The sequence below is a fragment of the Bombus flavifrons genome, chromosome 3 (genome assembly GCF_040668555.2).
Source record: "Bombus flavifrons isolate JBK064 chromosome 3, iyBomFlav1_principal, whole genome shotgun sequence".
NCBI classification, from domain to species: domain Eukaryota; kingdom Metazoa; phylum Arthropoda; class Insecta; order Hymenoptera; family Apidae; genus Bombus; species Bombus flavifrons.
In genome coordinates, this window is record NC_138444.1 from 18420170 (window position 1) to 18437869 (window position 17700).

General features: G+C 41.1%; 1 protein-coding gene across 1 annotated transcript; it reads left to right on the plus strand.

Moving 5' to 3' along the window:
• Positions 1-8648: 8648 nt before the first annotated feature.
• serp (chitin deacetylase-like protein serp) lies at positions 8649-17191 on the plus strand. The gene is made up of 5 exons (XM_069132838.1): positions 8649-9043; positions 13322-13720; positions 14131-14452; positions 14766-15065; positions 15590-17191. Exons 1-5 carry the CDS (start codon positions 8995-8997, stop codon positions 16116-16118), a joined length of 1599 nt encoding a protein of 532 aa, XP_068988939.1. The 5' UTR covers positions 8649-8994; the 3' UTR covers positions 16119-17191.
• The last annotated feature ends 509 nt before the right edge of the window (positions 17192-17700 follow it).

Here is a 17700-nt window from a genome sequence, read left to right on the forward strand (position 1 = left end):
TAACACCCTTGTGAAAGTAACTGTATTCAGTTGTTGTATTGAATCGTACTGCCAGGTTGTAACATTAAATTCTATATTTAGTCGGTTTTCTTACACGTTCGAGGTAATACCATTGTTGAGATGTCGATTTTCTTCCTTCTCTGCATCGATTGTACTTACTTTAAGCGACAAAGCTCGTTATCCTTGACGAGATAAAAGTTCGTCGAGTTGAGACGAGTGTCTCGTAGCTGGATCTATGCTGGAAATATTTTTGCGATATTTCTGTAGGAAAAAATTCTCGTTTCGCGTTTCTACTCGTTAATTGTTCATCTTTTTCCTGAGCTTCCTGTCGCTACGGTAAGCGTATTACTCGAAAGGAAGAAGCTACGTGTAGCTTCCACCGCATTGTTCCGCAGCGTTATCGACTAATGCGTCCCGTTTGTCGAATTTCAGGTAACTTGTCCCATTTATTTGGCCAGTTATTGGCTCACCTAGAAAGTTCTAGTCATTTCGAGCACCTATCGTTTTAAACGAATCTGCCTTTGTAATACGTTGTTTAACTTTAATATATCGTACTTTAATATTGCGTATATTGCGCTCTAACAAATTATTTATTAATCAGTTAAGGTTAATTGAAGTTAATAATTCAAGCTAGACAAATATACTCGTATAACGGTAATCTCTTTTAAATTTATCAAATGTCAGGAATCTTTTCGATTTACACGCAAATACACCGGTACGACTTAACGATTGATCAACGTTTCGAACGTTCCAAAAATCCATAAATATTCCGAACTATAAAAATTCAGTATAGCGTTGGTATACTTAAAGTAGCGTGAATATGCTCTAAATAAAGCATAAAGTGTCAATTAAAATTCCATCTCGTCTCCGAGGACCATTCTGTCTTTCTTCAGCGCCCAAACGAAATTCAATGGCAATAGCTCAGGTTGCTTGGTCGAGAAATATTCACCGTGGCAAGTAAGCGCGCACGAGAATTAAAGATTCATAGAACGATGCTAAAATTAGCTTTCCAATCTCGACCAGAGGATTCTCATCTTTCTCCGTGTTGCCGCTACTCTATGAATTTCTCTAGGGAAGCAGTCCCGATTTTTAATTGATATCTTGTAATTTGACAGGGGATTAATTCGAGAAGATGTTACGTCAAAATATCGTTTCGCATTCCGAAGAATTTCTCAAGTCCACTCGAATCGGTGCTCTTATTACCGACCGTAATTATTTGCGCGTAATTGTTTAAGAAATACGAACACTTCCTGCTTATCGTCATAAGTGTCCACACGATTTACCAATCATTTGATACAAAAATCTCCAATTTCCATCGGTCTTTTAAATTACCATCAACGCAGCTGAAATCTTAAACGAACGACTCCCACGTCAGTTAACAACTTTTTCATTAAACGGACTGCGATTCTTCGCGAAGCTCGTAAACATCGTTCGCGTATTTTACTTTAAACTTTGATTAATTCGGATTAATTTCCATTTTAAAAACTAATCTAAAAGGCTTAATTGTGCCGAAGCAGCGCGTACACCATAGCAACTAAAATGGTTGCTGCTTGCTAGGGGCGCCATTAGAGACACGCGTGCAGCAAAAGGGTGGTTCGAGGGTGATTCCAGGACCATTGGGCCAAGGACGAGTGGGGTCAAGTCCTGGAGATGCAACAGATAGCTTCGACTGTCTATACGTAGCTCTTTCACCGAGAGGTGGGAACGAAGGAAAAGAGGCTGGTTCGATTTTTCTCTTCGAATCGTTGCCGCAGAATCCCTGGATTTCAGTGTCGCGCCAATAAACGCTAGCCACGTCGGACTGAATTACAAAAGGAGAATTAACGAGCCAAAGGGCTTGTTTCCCCCTTGCTTTCTCGTCGATAAGCTCTCTGCGAACGTCGCTATTATTCGATCGGCTTTAATCGGTGATTCTGATCCCTTGGGTGTTGCGATTTGTAAAACGTAGGGTATAATTTACATCGGTAAGAAACTTTTAGAAATTATTAAACGAACTATTTCTAACTATTTAACGATTAAACGATTTATAACTATTAAAGAAATGATTTTTACTTGGAAGCAATTTAAAACTGAATTGGCAACGGGGCGTTTACGGAGGTTTATCGCGTGAAAAGAAATAGAAACTTTTGATAAATGCTGTATCGCGTTAGAAATAAAAATCGTAGATATTGGACGAGCGAATTAATTTGCTGCTCTTTTAAACGGAATCAGAGTTTTATATTTAACGTTTAATTTCTTCCCAAACGTATTTACTTGTACTTGTAAAATCCAGGTCATGGCTTACGAATCGATCACGCGAGCAATACGTTCGAGAAGGAAACAAATATTTTTAACTACGAAATTCGAATCCGATAACTTTGTAAAACTATAAATCGAACGAGCTTATCAACTTCTTTTTACAATTATAAAAGACATTATACCGGTATAATTAACGTTTCTGCTGGAACGAGTACTTAACGGCGAATTTATTGTTAGTCGATGTTTTAACGAAAGGATTTTAACTCGATCGTTAAATCCGAATCATGGATCATGGATCACGACATAGAAGATCCAGCGGATCGCGCTAGATGGAGCCTGGTGTCTAACATTCCAGACGCGACCAGGCTTCCGCTCGCTTTGGCCGCGGGCAGAGAAAGCTCGAGCCAGCCTCGAAGGCTTCAGCTGATATGGTCGCGGTTGCCTCTTCTTCTTTTCCTTTCACCGTCGCGGCATATGTCACGCCAGGGCCGCACGATTTCCATTGGAATCGTGCCTCGTACCCTGATAACGATCGAGATGGTTTCACGTACCGACCTCAAAGATCATCCGAGAGAATCGCTGATCGTGATCGAGCGCGTCTTTGATCTTGTCTCCGACTAATCGTCATTGTTACTCGTTTCTCCCTTTTGTTCTTCATTACGGAAATGGGAAAGTATTTTGAATAATTCGCCAGGATAATTATGTGAATCTCATTCAAGGAAGTAGCCTCTGTTTTGTGGAAGTAGATAATTTAATGGAGGAAATTAAGTCTTGAAAATATCCATATTAATACGCGTCCTGCCCTCTTTAATTAAGAAACGTTCTCCCTGCCATTTCGAAACCGAGGAAATCTGAAGTTCCTCTTCTTATTTTATCTTTGCGTCGTCTCCGTTCTGCTTTTAATTTAATTTAAAACGCGAAGATTCGTAGCGCGAAAATGAAAAAAATGCTAAACAGGACATTTTAACCGAGGGAAACGGTGTTATTAAATATGTTATAACTTTGCAGGCGAAAATTCTGCGAAACAAATAAAATGGATTCCTAAGCAAAGAGAATCAAGTAATAAGTTAAAGCTTCGGAAATGGAATTGTAAATTAAGAAAAGAATTAAGAACAATATATCTCTGGAAACTATCGCGTAGATCCTTAGGCTGTGCTTTAAATCAATATTTCAATGTCAAACTTTTCTCAGACAATATTCCAATTAATCGCAGTCTCTCGAGTACAGACTTCTAATTGAAACTCTGTGGATTCGGTAATTTGAATATGAAAGACGGCAGTTGTTTATCCATGTAATAAACAAGATCGTAAATTATGCGCAAGAATGTAAGAGCCGATAGAAACGAACCGCTGATCTCGTTCCAATTAAACGACACGGCAGACGTCATGATAAAACCTTCGTTAAATTGCATTAGACGTCGTCAAGTACGTTCATAAGAAAGTCTCGACGTTTCGCATTTGCAACTTACCGTCTTTGAGGAAAATTTATCTTAAAATCTAATTGAACAACCTACAATTATCACCTTCGTTAAAGCGCAGCATTGAAACTTGGCGTTAAAATTCATTTGCCTTCGAATGTTTCGTTTTAACGTTACTTGGTGAAATAGATTTTTCGCGGGGAAAGTTAGCATACAATGCCAGCCCTTGAGGATATAAGAACGTGATCGATCAGCGATCGCGTTACAAAGCATCGTGGGATCGCGCGACGATTCAAAAACGAAATTTTCTGGCTCGATGGTTTTCGAGATAGAATTAAGAACTTGAAGATACAATATTTAAACTACGAATGTTTGCACGTTTGTGAGAAATGTACGAAAAGTAGGAGAATGCACAGGAATCCCGTGATATGCAAAATATCCAAGGCGAAGTAGTCGTTGAAACGTTTAGAAGATAACAAAGGAATTTGATAAATTAATTTTGGCAAAAGTTCCTGCACGTTTTTAGTAATTGCCAATGTAAAAACCTGAGATCCTGAAGTTTTAACTAATTTGGTAATTCTAGCGTTAAAATTCATCCGTACAAAACTCTCGATCGTTTCAACTACTCAAAGTCCTGAGCCATTAAATTTATATTCCGATGCAGCCCCATGATGCATTTACCGCGCGATCGACGCGTCAACGGCTGTGGTTTAGCAAATTAGCCGATCATCAAACAGAATTTCGTTGCTCAGGCACGGCTTTCAAAGCACAGTAACGTTTTCGCAGGTGTGCGCATTTTTTGAGCAGCGAGGAAACGATCATTGGCATTCCACGCGATCATTCCTTTAAATAGATACCACTCGAAGGATAACGGACCTTGTTTCCTTCTTCGATTTTCTTCCCTGCCGAAGCAATCCTTGTCACGCGATAAAAATAAAAGTCTTTCGCCTCGAAGGACAAAGCGCTATTATCTTCTGCTCTTTTTTTTCTACTTCTTTTTTCTTCCTTTTTTTTACGAATAGGTTAATTCGTCGTGATCTCGCGATCGACGCGAAAGAAACTACGATTATGTAATTTGTTACGTTAATCGGGGAGCTTCGGTTTCGTAGCGCCTGGCTACCTTTCGCTTTCAGAGGAATTGGACATTTATCCGTGAACTTTGAAGTTTTGATGGGCATTTTGATATTGACACGCTCGTTCATCCATCGTTGATGTGCGAGGAATTAAAACAAAGTTTGGTGGTTTCGTTTCGCAGAATGTCAGATGGAAAAATACTGCGGTTAGAAAAGCATAACACGATGTTTGCTTTGAAAATAGAAAAATTTAAGCGATCGTAAAAGCACGCGATGGACCGTCAACTTGACACGTTAAATGGAAACGAGAGTAGTTGATCGTAATTTACATCAAATATCGAAGTTTTATCGAAAATATAAGATATCTGGAGACTCGTGAATGTCAGTGTGTACGTAACAAAACAGTTATTTTCATCCGCCTTAAGATACGCGAGGGAAGCGAATTAGGTTTGCAAAGTTAAATCGATCGCTCTTCAAAATGTGAGACAAAATCTTCGATTCGCAAGAACGTGCGATACGTTTCGTGACTCATAATGCAGATCGTTGTTTTTCATCGCTTTCTAAATGCATCTCGCGACACTGAGAATACCAAGCTGGCTTTCAATCACGCGAATCATTGAGACGAACCCAAGTAGAAGACGCGCACTTCCTTCTTGCTATCTACCAATTTGAATAACCATCGCTTTGCAGAATCTATACATCTTACGAGGAAGATGCATCCAATGCATAGATAACGATCGTCATCTAGAAATCGATTTGGTTAGTTGTTCACCTCGCTTCGAAGATCACACGATTTTCTAATTCTCGTAACTCTCGTATATCAAAATCAAGTTTGCAAAGGCTAACAGAAATTTTCAATGAATTTTTCAAATAAGTATTCCCCAAATTCCAAAGATCGTTACGTATTCAGCGTTTCCCTTTAGCTCGAAGATTCCTCGACTACCACTTCTTCTTCTTCTTCTTCTTCGCGCTTTTTTCAAGGAGAAATGCTTCGATGATACCAGGTCATACCAGGTCATACCAGGACGAACAGCATCCGAATAATCGAATAATAGAATCGTTAAGCACGCACACTTGGTTTCTCGACGACGTCGTTTATGCTTCTTCTCCGCCTCGGAAAAGGGCAAATTCCTGTAGCTGAATTTAACGATAAACGCCGGCCAGAGCCGGTTCACCGTCGTTTCACAATGAGATTTCGATGCCAATACACAAGCCCGTGACGTGGTTGTTCGCAGAACCGATGTGCCAACGCGAGCCAAGCAAAAACGTGACATAGACGATTTCACTTTTTTCGGACTTGTGTCCGACCTACGAAATGTATTCGCTAATCTTTAAGAAAAGTCACGTTCGCTATGACGCGTAGATAAAACGTTCACGATTTTGATCTTCCTTTGAGCGCAAGAATCTACGTATTACTACCGACCATGGTCTTTTTATTCGAACGAAAGAATTAACAGCTGATGATTAATATACCGCCCAGCAATCTTATTACTTTCCTTATCGTTATTAGTATACCGTACTTAATCGTATTAGATATTACATCATAGTTAGCAAATTATCGCTACATTTGAAATCAGGAATTTATCGATATACGGAATCGTCAGCTGCACAAATTTCGTTAATCGTCCAAGTATTAATAATTAATACTTAAGAACGTAATCGTGCAAACACTGTCACAGATTCGATCGCTATCAAACAACACTCATAGGATTCTCGTTCTTTCTCAGCAACCTGGCAATCACGCTAACAATTCTATCAACGATGTCACAAATCAATCCTCGATCTCACAGTTACCATAATTTACGTTCGCCTAATTGCAGACTCAACGAAACAACGTAACGATCAACTCCATTCATCGTTCGTCACACGAAACATCAAATTATACCATGTTCGATTTGGATAACAATTGCGAGAGAGAAGAAGAGGACGCACGCTTATTAAATCGTTCTCGCGCGAACGAAATCGTTCACCAAGCAAAGGGTACATTCCATGTGGCTGGGTTCGCGACCATCTCTGGTCGCGAGCCATCCATTTGCCTGGCAACCTGCTGGCGCGGCGCAACGGTCGAAAGATTCGAGATCGTTGGCATTTACGTGCCGGCCCGCGTCGCGATTCCAAGAGACGGACGACGATGGTGCAATAGACGCGTGTGCAGACTTCCTAACCAGGCGGCTCGTCATCTACCCCAAAATGCCATCCGAGCCCTTGCTTCGATCTGACATTTCGACGTCAGGATGAAAAGCCGGGGTTGAACAATTTTTGCCATCTTTCGATCTTTAGAATACAACGTTTGAAACATCTTGCTGATAGTCTTTCCGTTTACCAGATAAAAGGATTGCAGGATTTTTGCCTTTCCTTCTTTTACTTTCAGCATTTTCTTTCTTTGCAGGATTTTCTGAATCCTCGTTCAAAGTAGTCGATAGCGTTGAAGCAATCGATTTCAAGTTCTGTAACGTACTCGTAGGTATTTTGTAATCTTTCCAACGTCGTAGTATATTTATAATTTTGCGATATATATATAGTTGTTGGATTGAAATTAAATGTTAAAACCGTACTTGAGAATAAAAGGAAGAAACAACTGAAGAACTTTTGAAACAAAGTTGCGAAATACTTAAGATAAGGGTACTCGTGAGTCTCAGGGAACGAGTTTGAACGGTCGTTGGAAGCTCGAGCGAGCGAATCAGGGCACTTCGTTTCGGAGATGTGTAACCACGACAAGATCGAATTAGGAAGACAAATGAGTGCAACGGCTGCTGGAATCGCAGTCACGTTGCATCTACGGCTGAATGAGTGCAGTTGCATCCGAACTCGTTTCACTTTCGACGCGGTGCCACGCGTACTCGCGTTTCCAAAGCAACGGAAAACTTGTATTTTCTCTGTTACGTAAGAATCTCCGTTGCGAAAAAGTCCAGAAATTGCACCGCCCCGATTTTTCTACCATTGTGTTCTATTCGTAACATCTCCGCTTTTTTGACAATACGTTCGTTCGAAAATAACAACCTCTGAATCTTACAAACTATGCGTTTTACTGAAATTTTATTTCTACTCGAAACGGTGTACTCGTGAATCATGCTATTTTACAACAACGTTCCAAACAATAAACACCGTATTGATCCTGCGATTTTATCGCTCAAGATCGTTAAACTCGCGAATATGCCGAGAGTCGAAGTTGCTGCAATTCGCTGCAGGGAATCGCGACCGTGAATTTAAAGCGATCAAACCGAAGGCAGTTTCGAGACTTTCGACTCGTGCAATACGAACGATGGTCTTGTAGTTTGAGTAATTCGATGAATTTTATGTAAACGGTTGATAACGAATCGTATGCAAGATCGGAAAGATAAAACTTTCAAGCGTTTACTTTACGATCATTTATGTCATTTTGACTAGCTTGAAATATAAAACGTTATACGTATAAAAATATACGAAACACGAGTGAATTTCTTTATCAAGAATAAAATCATCCTACCCTCTTATTCGTCGCTTTGTAAATAAGAAGGTTCTTAAACTCTTGAGAAGTAATGTATACGGTAAATGTACCACCAGCTACAAGCATCAGGACATTTTACTTTATTTAAAAATTTTACTTTATTTATTATCGTATATCTCAAGAGATAGGAGTAAAGTAAGAAATTTACGGTAAAATATCTAGAAAATACCTAGAAAATATAAAATATCAGTAGGCGTGTAGCACTTACGTCCGGCAGTGTACCTACCCTCGTTCCCCCGATTCGACGCATCGTCCACACGACCCACGGGTTAAGTTAAGGCTTGTTGTCTTCTAGCTGAGACACTCCTACGCCACTGCATCCTGGGGAGCAGGAGCGAGGCAACGATTGTCGGATCGACGCAGAACAGCAACGATCGAAGAGCAGGAAAGAGGGGGCCCAACAGGGTACAACGTGGTGGTGGAAATATAAGGCGCGACGAGTGGCGGGCCTCGGTCAGTCCGTTAGTGGTACCTACGCCTTCAAGGTCCGCGTCCTTGAAGCGAACACACTCGTTCTCGATCTACCTGAGAGAGTAGCCAAAGATCTCAGGGCGCCCGCGAGCGCTGTTCCTCGATCTCGACTTCTTTTCCGGAAGTGGTGCCGGGAAACTCGCGAGCTCTTCGTTCGAATACCCAAAACGGCCGTCCTCTGATCATCCCATCGTCGAATTCGACACGAGTGAAACACAGGCCAGTAGGACGCGTGGATAAGTCAGAGTCTCGTGAGTCACGGAACCTCCATCGGGAACCGGAAGCGCCGTTCCTTCCGTTGGACGAGGATGAGGTCCTCGCTGGTGCTGCTGTTCCTGGCAGCCATCGTTCTCGCCGGTGAGTAAGGAATTCGGTGACTTTCACAGCCTGAACAGAACAGATCAGTGTGCCGATCATCAGAGATCGAACGAATTACGGATGAAAGGAACGGTTAGTGTTACCATAAAGATGATTCTAACGTTGGATCGTTAACGAGGTTCGAGAGAATCGTGTAGGAGGGTAGTCTGTCATGGAATATGGCAGCGAGTGGGAACATGGTGGCAGGCGTGATTCGAATTCGTGCAGGAATTTTCAATATGGAATTGAATTTTACCCTCTGTCCTTCCCTCTACGAGTCAATGTTTTCTTCCTTGGACATTGTACCAAGACACGTCGCCTTTTTAGTAACAATTTTCACTTGGAAACTAGCTACGGTCTTCGTAATCGTACTATATAAAACAAACGTTGAGACAGACCACGTTGCACCACGTTAGAAGTCCTTTAGCTGCTTGATTCTTTCGACCGTTGCGCCATAAGCTTCTCAAGCTACTTACACGCGAACAATAGAATCGGCGTTCTTTCAAATTAGTCTCCAATTTCTTTAAGCGACGGACTAAAGTTAGAGTAGACGGTAGTAGCAAAAGTCGACTGAAAATCATCGCGTGAAATTTAAAATTAAGGCGAACCGTTTAAACGGGAGCGCACGTGAGTCTCGAAATGGCGACAGGCGGCAATGTTCGTGAGCCGTGTCCACTGCCCCTCCTCCGCCCCCTGTGGCGCTGTTTTCCTCGTTCGGAAATAGCGGACGGTGGACGCTTTCGAAGAATCGGCGGTTTGGACGGAGGAAATCGGACGGAATACGATTCTGGCGGTCGACAGAGACGACAGGTTGCATAAGAGATTAGAGCGTGAAAGCCTCTGGTTCTACTCGGTCCCGGATGGGTGACGTCACTGCCGTGCCCTGAAAAATACACGGGGTGGGGGGGCGCAACTTTCCCCGTTTGTCGCGGCGCTATGCGATGCCGACATGACACCAGCCCGCGGGACCAACGGGGCTCAAACGATTCAACGTGTTGGTTCTTTAGCCAAACTTTGATTTTCGACGTATCTGTACGGTGGTTGTTAACTTTGCGTTCTTTGACAATTCTTCGGAATATTTTCAGATATTAGTTTACGCGATTTTGGATGTTAAGACTTTTGATCGATTTAACCGAATTAATCGATGCTTTACGCAGCCTCAGTTTTTGACTTTCGAAAATGTCTGTATCTCTTGTAATTTCAAATATCGACACGTTTCACCGTGTTTGGCTCTTTCGTACCAATTTTTCATCTCGAAAGCTTCTGCATATAATTTGCCTTGTGAAAGGTTTTGCAGGCGTTTAAGTTTAAATAGTTTTTAACGCTGATCTTTAGCTCTGAAAATAACTGTAGATTGCTCGACGCTTGGCAAAGCCTGTAGCTACTTCAACGTTGGTATATTCGGTTCTAAATGATTTTTCAGAGTCAGCCTTTTGTTTCGAAAATGTCTGTAATGTATTCTGCTGTTATTCTTAAATCTTGTAGGTATTTTAACGTAAATTCGATAGAAATTTATTAGTTTAAATATATGAGTTTGTTTGACTTTAAACGAGTTTAAATCTAGTGTGGATCTTCTCAAACCTTTGAACGTCGATATTTCCTTCGAGCCGGTTTTTCAATCGATTTTCAGGCGTGAAAGTTCATAGATGACAAGGTTTTTGAAAAGCTCGGTATACGGCTTAATGTACATTCTCTTTGAAAGAATATCCACGTTACGAACGTAGGTAGACCCGCGACTTTGAAATCGGCTACGGAATAATATTAGCTTGCGAAGGAAGTGAAAGAACGATAGATCGACGTTTGAAAGTTTATGACACCCAGAAAGAGGTCGTTATCGAGCCGTAGAACAGGATGGATCGTTGAATTTGAAGCTACTTGTAGAATTCTCGGTTTTCAAGGAGATCCAGTGATTAGGCTTCGTTGGATCTGTAACCTGCTGACTTCGTACTTTCTTCGGCTCGTTGCTTCGCGACTTGACATACAACTCTTTAAAATTCCTCAAGAATTTCACTTTCCATCACCTCTTTTTACAGAGAATCTCGATCCTCGGTAATCTAATTTTAGATTCAAACGTTCCTCGTTTCTTTTACATTAAATCCAAGGACTGTAAAATTCGTTATTCTTAAACTCTAGTTGAAATCGCTTCTTTTCAAGCGCTTCAAATCCAAATCACTTTCCATGCAGCCGTTCTTGCTTCAATAATACTATTTTACACTAATGAACTTCCTACTTGGTAAAACCAATCGCCTTTCTTCATCGCGCAACTTCTAGAGAAAGATTCCACTTTCTCTCGAAAAGGTAGCCCGTTGAATTAGCATCCTTCCGATTACACGCCATTATACTTTACCGACTGACCTTTCCAAAATTAATGGGGCAATGGACTCGGAAACAACTTTTACGAGAGCTAGACCGAACAAAGACTTGATCGCTATAATTGGACGTTTGTGCCTATTTGTACGAATTTTTCAACTACGATATATATATATATATATATATATATATATATATATATATATATAGGGTGGTTGGTAACTGGTGGCACAAGTGGAGAGGGGGTGATTCTACGCGAAAAAAGAAGTCGAAAATATAGAATAACAATTTTTTTTATTTTTTTTTATTTAATTTTTCCATCGAGACAACGATCTACAGTGAGATCCGTTATAACGTACCGCACGCGTACCGAACGAAAATTCAAAGTCGATTTTCTCGAAAACAGAGCCTCAAAGGAAAAATGATTATTCTATATTTTCGACTTCTTTTTTCGCGTAGAATCACCCCCTTTCCGTTTGTACCACCAGTTACCAGCCACCCTGTATATATATAAGTTTGAGTGTAAATAGGTCATATTATCGTAACATTGCATCATTGTTAAGAAAAAGATTTCGCTTAGGAAGGGTTGATCAACCTAATGAATTCTATGCATTCGGGACATGAAAAGAACGCGAAATCGTTAAATAAAACACGCTAATAAAACACGCTAATAAAACACGCTAATAAAAGACGCTAATAAAACAATGTCGTTGGAAAGGCGCGAGACAGCTTTCTCCGTTCGTTGCTTTGATATAAAATTAACGCGGCGCCGAAACTACAAATAGAGGAAAGCAACGCGTGTTTCCCCGTATATTAAAAATCAGCCGTTTCTGCTTCCACTTTCTCGAGCGGAGCGCGTTTCCGCTCGTTCGACCAAGAACCATCTCGAAACGAAAACAATGCCACACGTCGTGAATTTCCAAAGCACTCGCAGTTTCCCTTTTTAAACGAACATATAAAAGCACTCGACGTGAAAGGAGTTATATATTTCTGTTAGAAAAGAGATTCTACAAATATAAATAGGTACAAAAGATGTATTTTATAAAACAGCATTCGCAAATGGGTTACATAAGCGAGATAAATATTGGCAAAATCGTATATTCGTAACTCTTACGTAATTTATAGTATTGATTTTCTACTTCCGCCTCTACTAAACGTAAGAAATCGAACGTTGGCGAGAATTGGTAGTAGTGTACTCTGATGGTTGCTCAATAAAATAGGTAAAAAAAAAGAAAGAAGGAAAAAAAAAAGGAAATTATGGTTTATGCTAATCGCTTGCCTTTGATCCATCTGACGAAAGACGATGATTCTGTCAATTGGTAAATAAATAATCATAAGCCAAAGTTGTATTGTGACGTCAATTTCACACTTTCCATAATCTCGCCGCTGATAGGTATCTTCGCGGTTACGCAATCGTACATATATGTATGCGTCTCGAAATTTCACCGAAGAAATCCGAGTGTCGTTTAGAAGTTTTATGTAAACGTTTTTATTCCTGACAACTTTATATTTAACTTGAAATAATTCACTAATATCGGCAAAGAAGTCATTATATTAGCAATAAATCACGTATATGAAAGATAATGTTATATCGTTATTGCATCTCTTATGAAATCTTCGCTAGTATCGATCTTCTTGACACTAGTCGTCAACTATCGATCGCTACAGTATACATGTAATCTACATCGATGAAGTGAAAATGTAAGATACCCGAAGAGGTGTGTGACGATATATAAAATTACATATGCAGATATGTATATATTTTACAAAAAATAATTCTTAGAAATACACTCTTGCAAACGTATAAACTGTAATGTACTAACTTGCTGTAATAGGGATCGATCGTTGTAATTATTCCAGTACTTTTAATATTAAATCCTCGTAACTATCATTCCACCAATACGGTAATTTGTAAATACAAATAGAATACACATTGTCCTAAAGACGACACGAACCACTTAATTTTAGAAGGCTCGAATCGTGTGAAGCGACAGGAGGAGAAGAAGGAAGAGAGCTTCGAAAGCGAGATCTGCAAGGACAAGGATGCGGGCGAATGGTTCAGATTGGTGGCAGGAGAGGGTGACAACTGTCGTGACGTGATTCAGTGTACCAGTTCGGGTCTTCAGGCCATCAGGTGTCCCGCGGGACTGTATTTCGATATCGATAAACAGACCTGCGACTGGAAAGACTCGGTGAACAACTGCAAACTGAAGAACAAAGAAAGAAAAGCGAAACCTCTGCTTTACACCGAGGAACCGCTCTGTCAAGATGGCTTCCTCGCTTGCGGCGACGGCTCTTGCATCGAGAGAGGTCTTTTCTGTAACGGGGAAAAGGATTGCGCCGACGGATCCGACGAGAATATTTGCGGTGAGTATGAAATAGAGAAACTTTGTTCGATCGTTTTGGCAAATTTCGTAACTGGAAATTCTATTCGTTATTCGTTCTTTCAACGATCACCTCCCGAAGGTGAAAATTGGAAACTTAATGCATAGTGAAAACTACGTAAATTAGCGAGATTCGATTTTATCGACGCATCAGGGTAGCCTACTTTCGTTCGCAAAAACACTGTTCGTCTTTCTTTTTCGAAATGATTTTAAACGAAGATCAACGAGATTCAATTTTATCGACACGTGTGAATAATTTACGTTCTTTTTGACACGAACAACGAAGAACATGACAGGGACGGATGACGAGTTTCGTTGATGTTAATTTCGTCGTTCTTCGTCGAGGCGACTTGAAATAAAGATTTTCGATTTTCGGGTTCGCGAAAATTACAGATATGGACAACGACCCGAACAGAGCGCCACCCTGTGACCCTACAGTCTGCGTTCTACCCGATTGCTTCTGTTCCGAGGACGGTACCACGATCCCCGGAGATCTACCTCCCAAGGACGTACCGCAGATGATCACTATCACGTTCGACGACGCCATCAATAACAATAATATCGGACTGTACAAAGAGATCTTCAACGGAAAACGCAAGAACCCAAACGGTTGCGAAATCAAGGCCAGCTTCTTCGTCTCGCACAAGTACACCAACTACTCGGCTGTCCAGGAAATGCACAGGAAAGGACACGAGATCGCCGTTCACTCTATCTCGTAAGCAAACACTTGTGAAAAACAAAATAATCTCTCCTTATTCTTTTTGAGTTTTTTTTTCAACCTGGCTCGAGCGTTCAGCTTTAACGACGACTTTTGCCACGAGCTTATACTTTGGTCGTAATACATGGAACGTTCGATTTTTAACGATCTACGTATCTTTCAATCTTAAGCAGATGCACTTTTGAAATAAAAAGATAAGGACGATAATATAGCACGAGACTCGGAAATTCAATTTTTAGTGGTTTAAGTTGTTTCAGCAGCCGATCCTTAAAGTCGGCGTTAATCGCGCGATAAACGTTTGTGTTTCAAGTCACAACGACGACGAACGTTTCTGGTCAGACGCGACGGTGGACGATTGGGCCAAAGAAATGGCTGGTATGAGGATCATCGCGGAGAAATTCGCTAATTTAACGGACAACAGCGTGGTCGGTGTGAGGGCTCCGTATCTCAGAGTCGGTGGAAACAATCAGTTCACGATGATGGAAGAACAAGCATTCCTTTACGATTCCACCATCACCGCGGCCTTGAACAACCCACCGCTATGGCCTTACACGATGTACTTCAGAATGCCGCACCGTTGCCATGGAAACCTTCAACACTGTCCGACGAGGTAACCTAATTTTAAAGTAGAAAAGCGAATTACTTTAATCTGATTAAAAACTTCGCGCTTCAATGATTACGCTAATACAATTCTGTCGCAAGCTGGTATTAGTAGTGGCTCGAGATAATTGATCCAATTATCTGGTATATGCATCTTGTACCAAGAACGTTTGTAGCTTAAACATATCGATATATATTGACGTGTTTAATATCGAATAATGTTTAATTTAATATATATATATATTGCTATCAGTGAATGCTACATCCCACAACGAATTCCATTAAAAGTAGCAACCTATCTATTTCCGTCTATCTACATGTCCGATTAACCTAATCTTTGGTACGTTCTATACTAATATCGAGAGCGGATTCGTAGCATAAAAATATCAAAATATTTTGTGCGAGAAGTGTCAGCTTTTATGTGAAATGTATCACGTCGAATCAAGCAGCTACATCTTCGCCTGAAATGCCAGGGATAGTAGCGGCTCGATTCAATCCCTGCATCGTCTATCGAGCATCAACTTTTTTGCGTAGGTCGCACGCAGTCTGGGAGATGGTGATGAACGAGTTGGACCGCCGCGAAGACCCACAGAACGACGAATACCTTCCCGGTTGCGCCATGGTAGACTCGTGCAGCAACATCCTAACCGGCGACCAATTCTACAATTTCCTAAACCACAACTTTGACCGACATTACGAACAAAACCGCGCTCCCTTGGGTCTCTACTTCCACGCAGCCTGGCTGAAGAACAACCCCGAATTCTTGGACGCGTTCCTTTATTGGATCGACGAGATCTTGTCGAACCACAACGACGTTTACTTCGTGACGATGACCCAAGTGATCCAGTGGATCCAGAATCCTCGCACGATAACGGAATCGAAGAGTTTCGAGCCGTGGAAGGAGAAGTGTATCGTGGACGGGCCTCCCGCTTGTTGGGTTCCTCACACCTGCAAACTCACCTCGAAAGAGGTTCCTGGAGAGACCATCAACCTTCAGACCTGCGTACGTTGCCCGAATAACTATCCATGGGTGAACGATCCGACCGGTGACGGGTTCTTCTAAGCCCACAGTGTCGCGTTCCTCCTTCTCGTCTAAGTCAAACCCTCTGATTCTCCTCTTGCCTGTCGTTTTGGGCGTTCACCTTTGATCTTCCTTCGATCCCTCTCATTCTCGTCCTGCCATTGGTCGATTATCCTTCACGAGTTTCACGGTGGACGTGGGGTCGTCGGCGACGTTTTCGATCGGGGAACACGGTCGGGTGGGCTTTCACGAAGATTACTTCCGTTTCGAGATACAGGGTAGTTGTATAAAATTTTAAACGGAGCCTTTTGCCAAACTGTTTTTAGAGGAACAGTTATTAACAGAGGATGTAACAGAAAGAGGCTCGAAGACGTGATCGTCGATAAAGATGAGAATCGAGCTCTCCCGATCGGTTCGTCGACGAAAACCGTCCATCAATCACGTCACCAACGATCTGTGATAATTTTCATGCGGCTCGAGATTCAGCGACCAGGACGACGAACGCAACGACGAACGCGACAACGAACGCGACGACGAACGCGACGACGAACGCGACGACGAACGACGATACAGCGAACTATTCTTTTTCTCTATTTTCTCTCCCATTTCTATCCCATTTCTCTCCCAAACCCACGACGATTTCACCCTGGCCTCCACGAAACTTGACCTGGAGAGAAACGACGCGATCGTAACGCGAACACGAAGTAAAAAAGGAAAAGTAAAACAAAACAAGGATTATTATCATCGTGTGTAATATATGAACGCGTGTCTCAGCCTGTCCCTGAAAAAAAGACGGATCCCTGACACATGGACGGAGGACACGACGGATTTAGCTGGGAGGTCGGGCTGCGGTTGTCCTGTTGACCCCAGGAAAAATGAAAATAAAAATCGATGATCCCTCAGCGACCGCCAGAACTCCCTGTCACAAAATGGCGAACACCCTTATTTTTAAAGGGTTAGCCAAACTTTTATATATATATATAAATAATATAATAAATATATATATATATATATAAATATAAAATATCGTGTATGTATATTTTTTAAAGCTAAGTAATAATTATCAATTTTACGTTCTCGATGGAATCTTTAATAAAAGAGAAACCGGCGGAATACGAGAGTCTCTCATTCACATTTCCCATCCCCTTTCAATAGGAATTTCTCGAGGAAAGTGGAACGGGTTCGAAGTATCGCGACTCGAGTTTACAAAGTTCGAAGACCTTTCGTCGATCTTCTCTGGGTCGATGACCCGATTTTCCAACTACAGTTTCTATACATTAACATCGGAGTTATCGGCGAGTAAATTATAAAATCTGTCGTAAAAATTGAAATGAAATATATAGAAAGAAACGCATAGTTTGGGAAAAATTTAGCTATAAATTTTTTAAAACGTTATAAACATCTGCGGAAATGCATCGCCGTAAACCTATAAAATGTCTACCTATACATTGGTACAAATTGATAATTTCAGCGTTAATGATCGATAACCAAACTCGTTATTTGGCTAATGGAAGGCTTGTCAATCGTACAAGTTACGAACGTTTATGTTCTAGCTTTCAGCATTAAATTGCCTTTAGACTATAAAATGATACTAAAGAAGTTATAAGGAAATATTTATTACGCC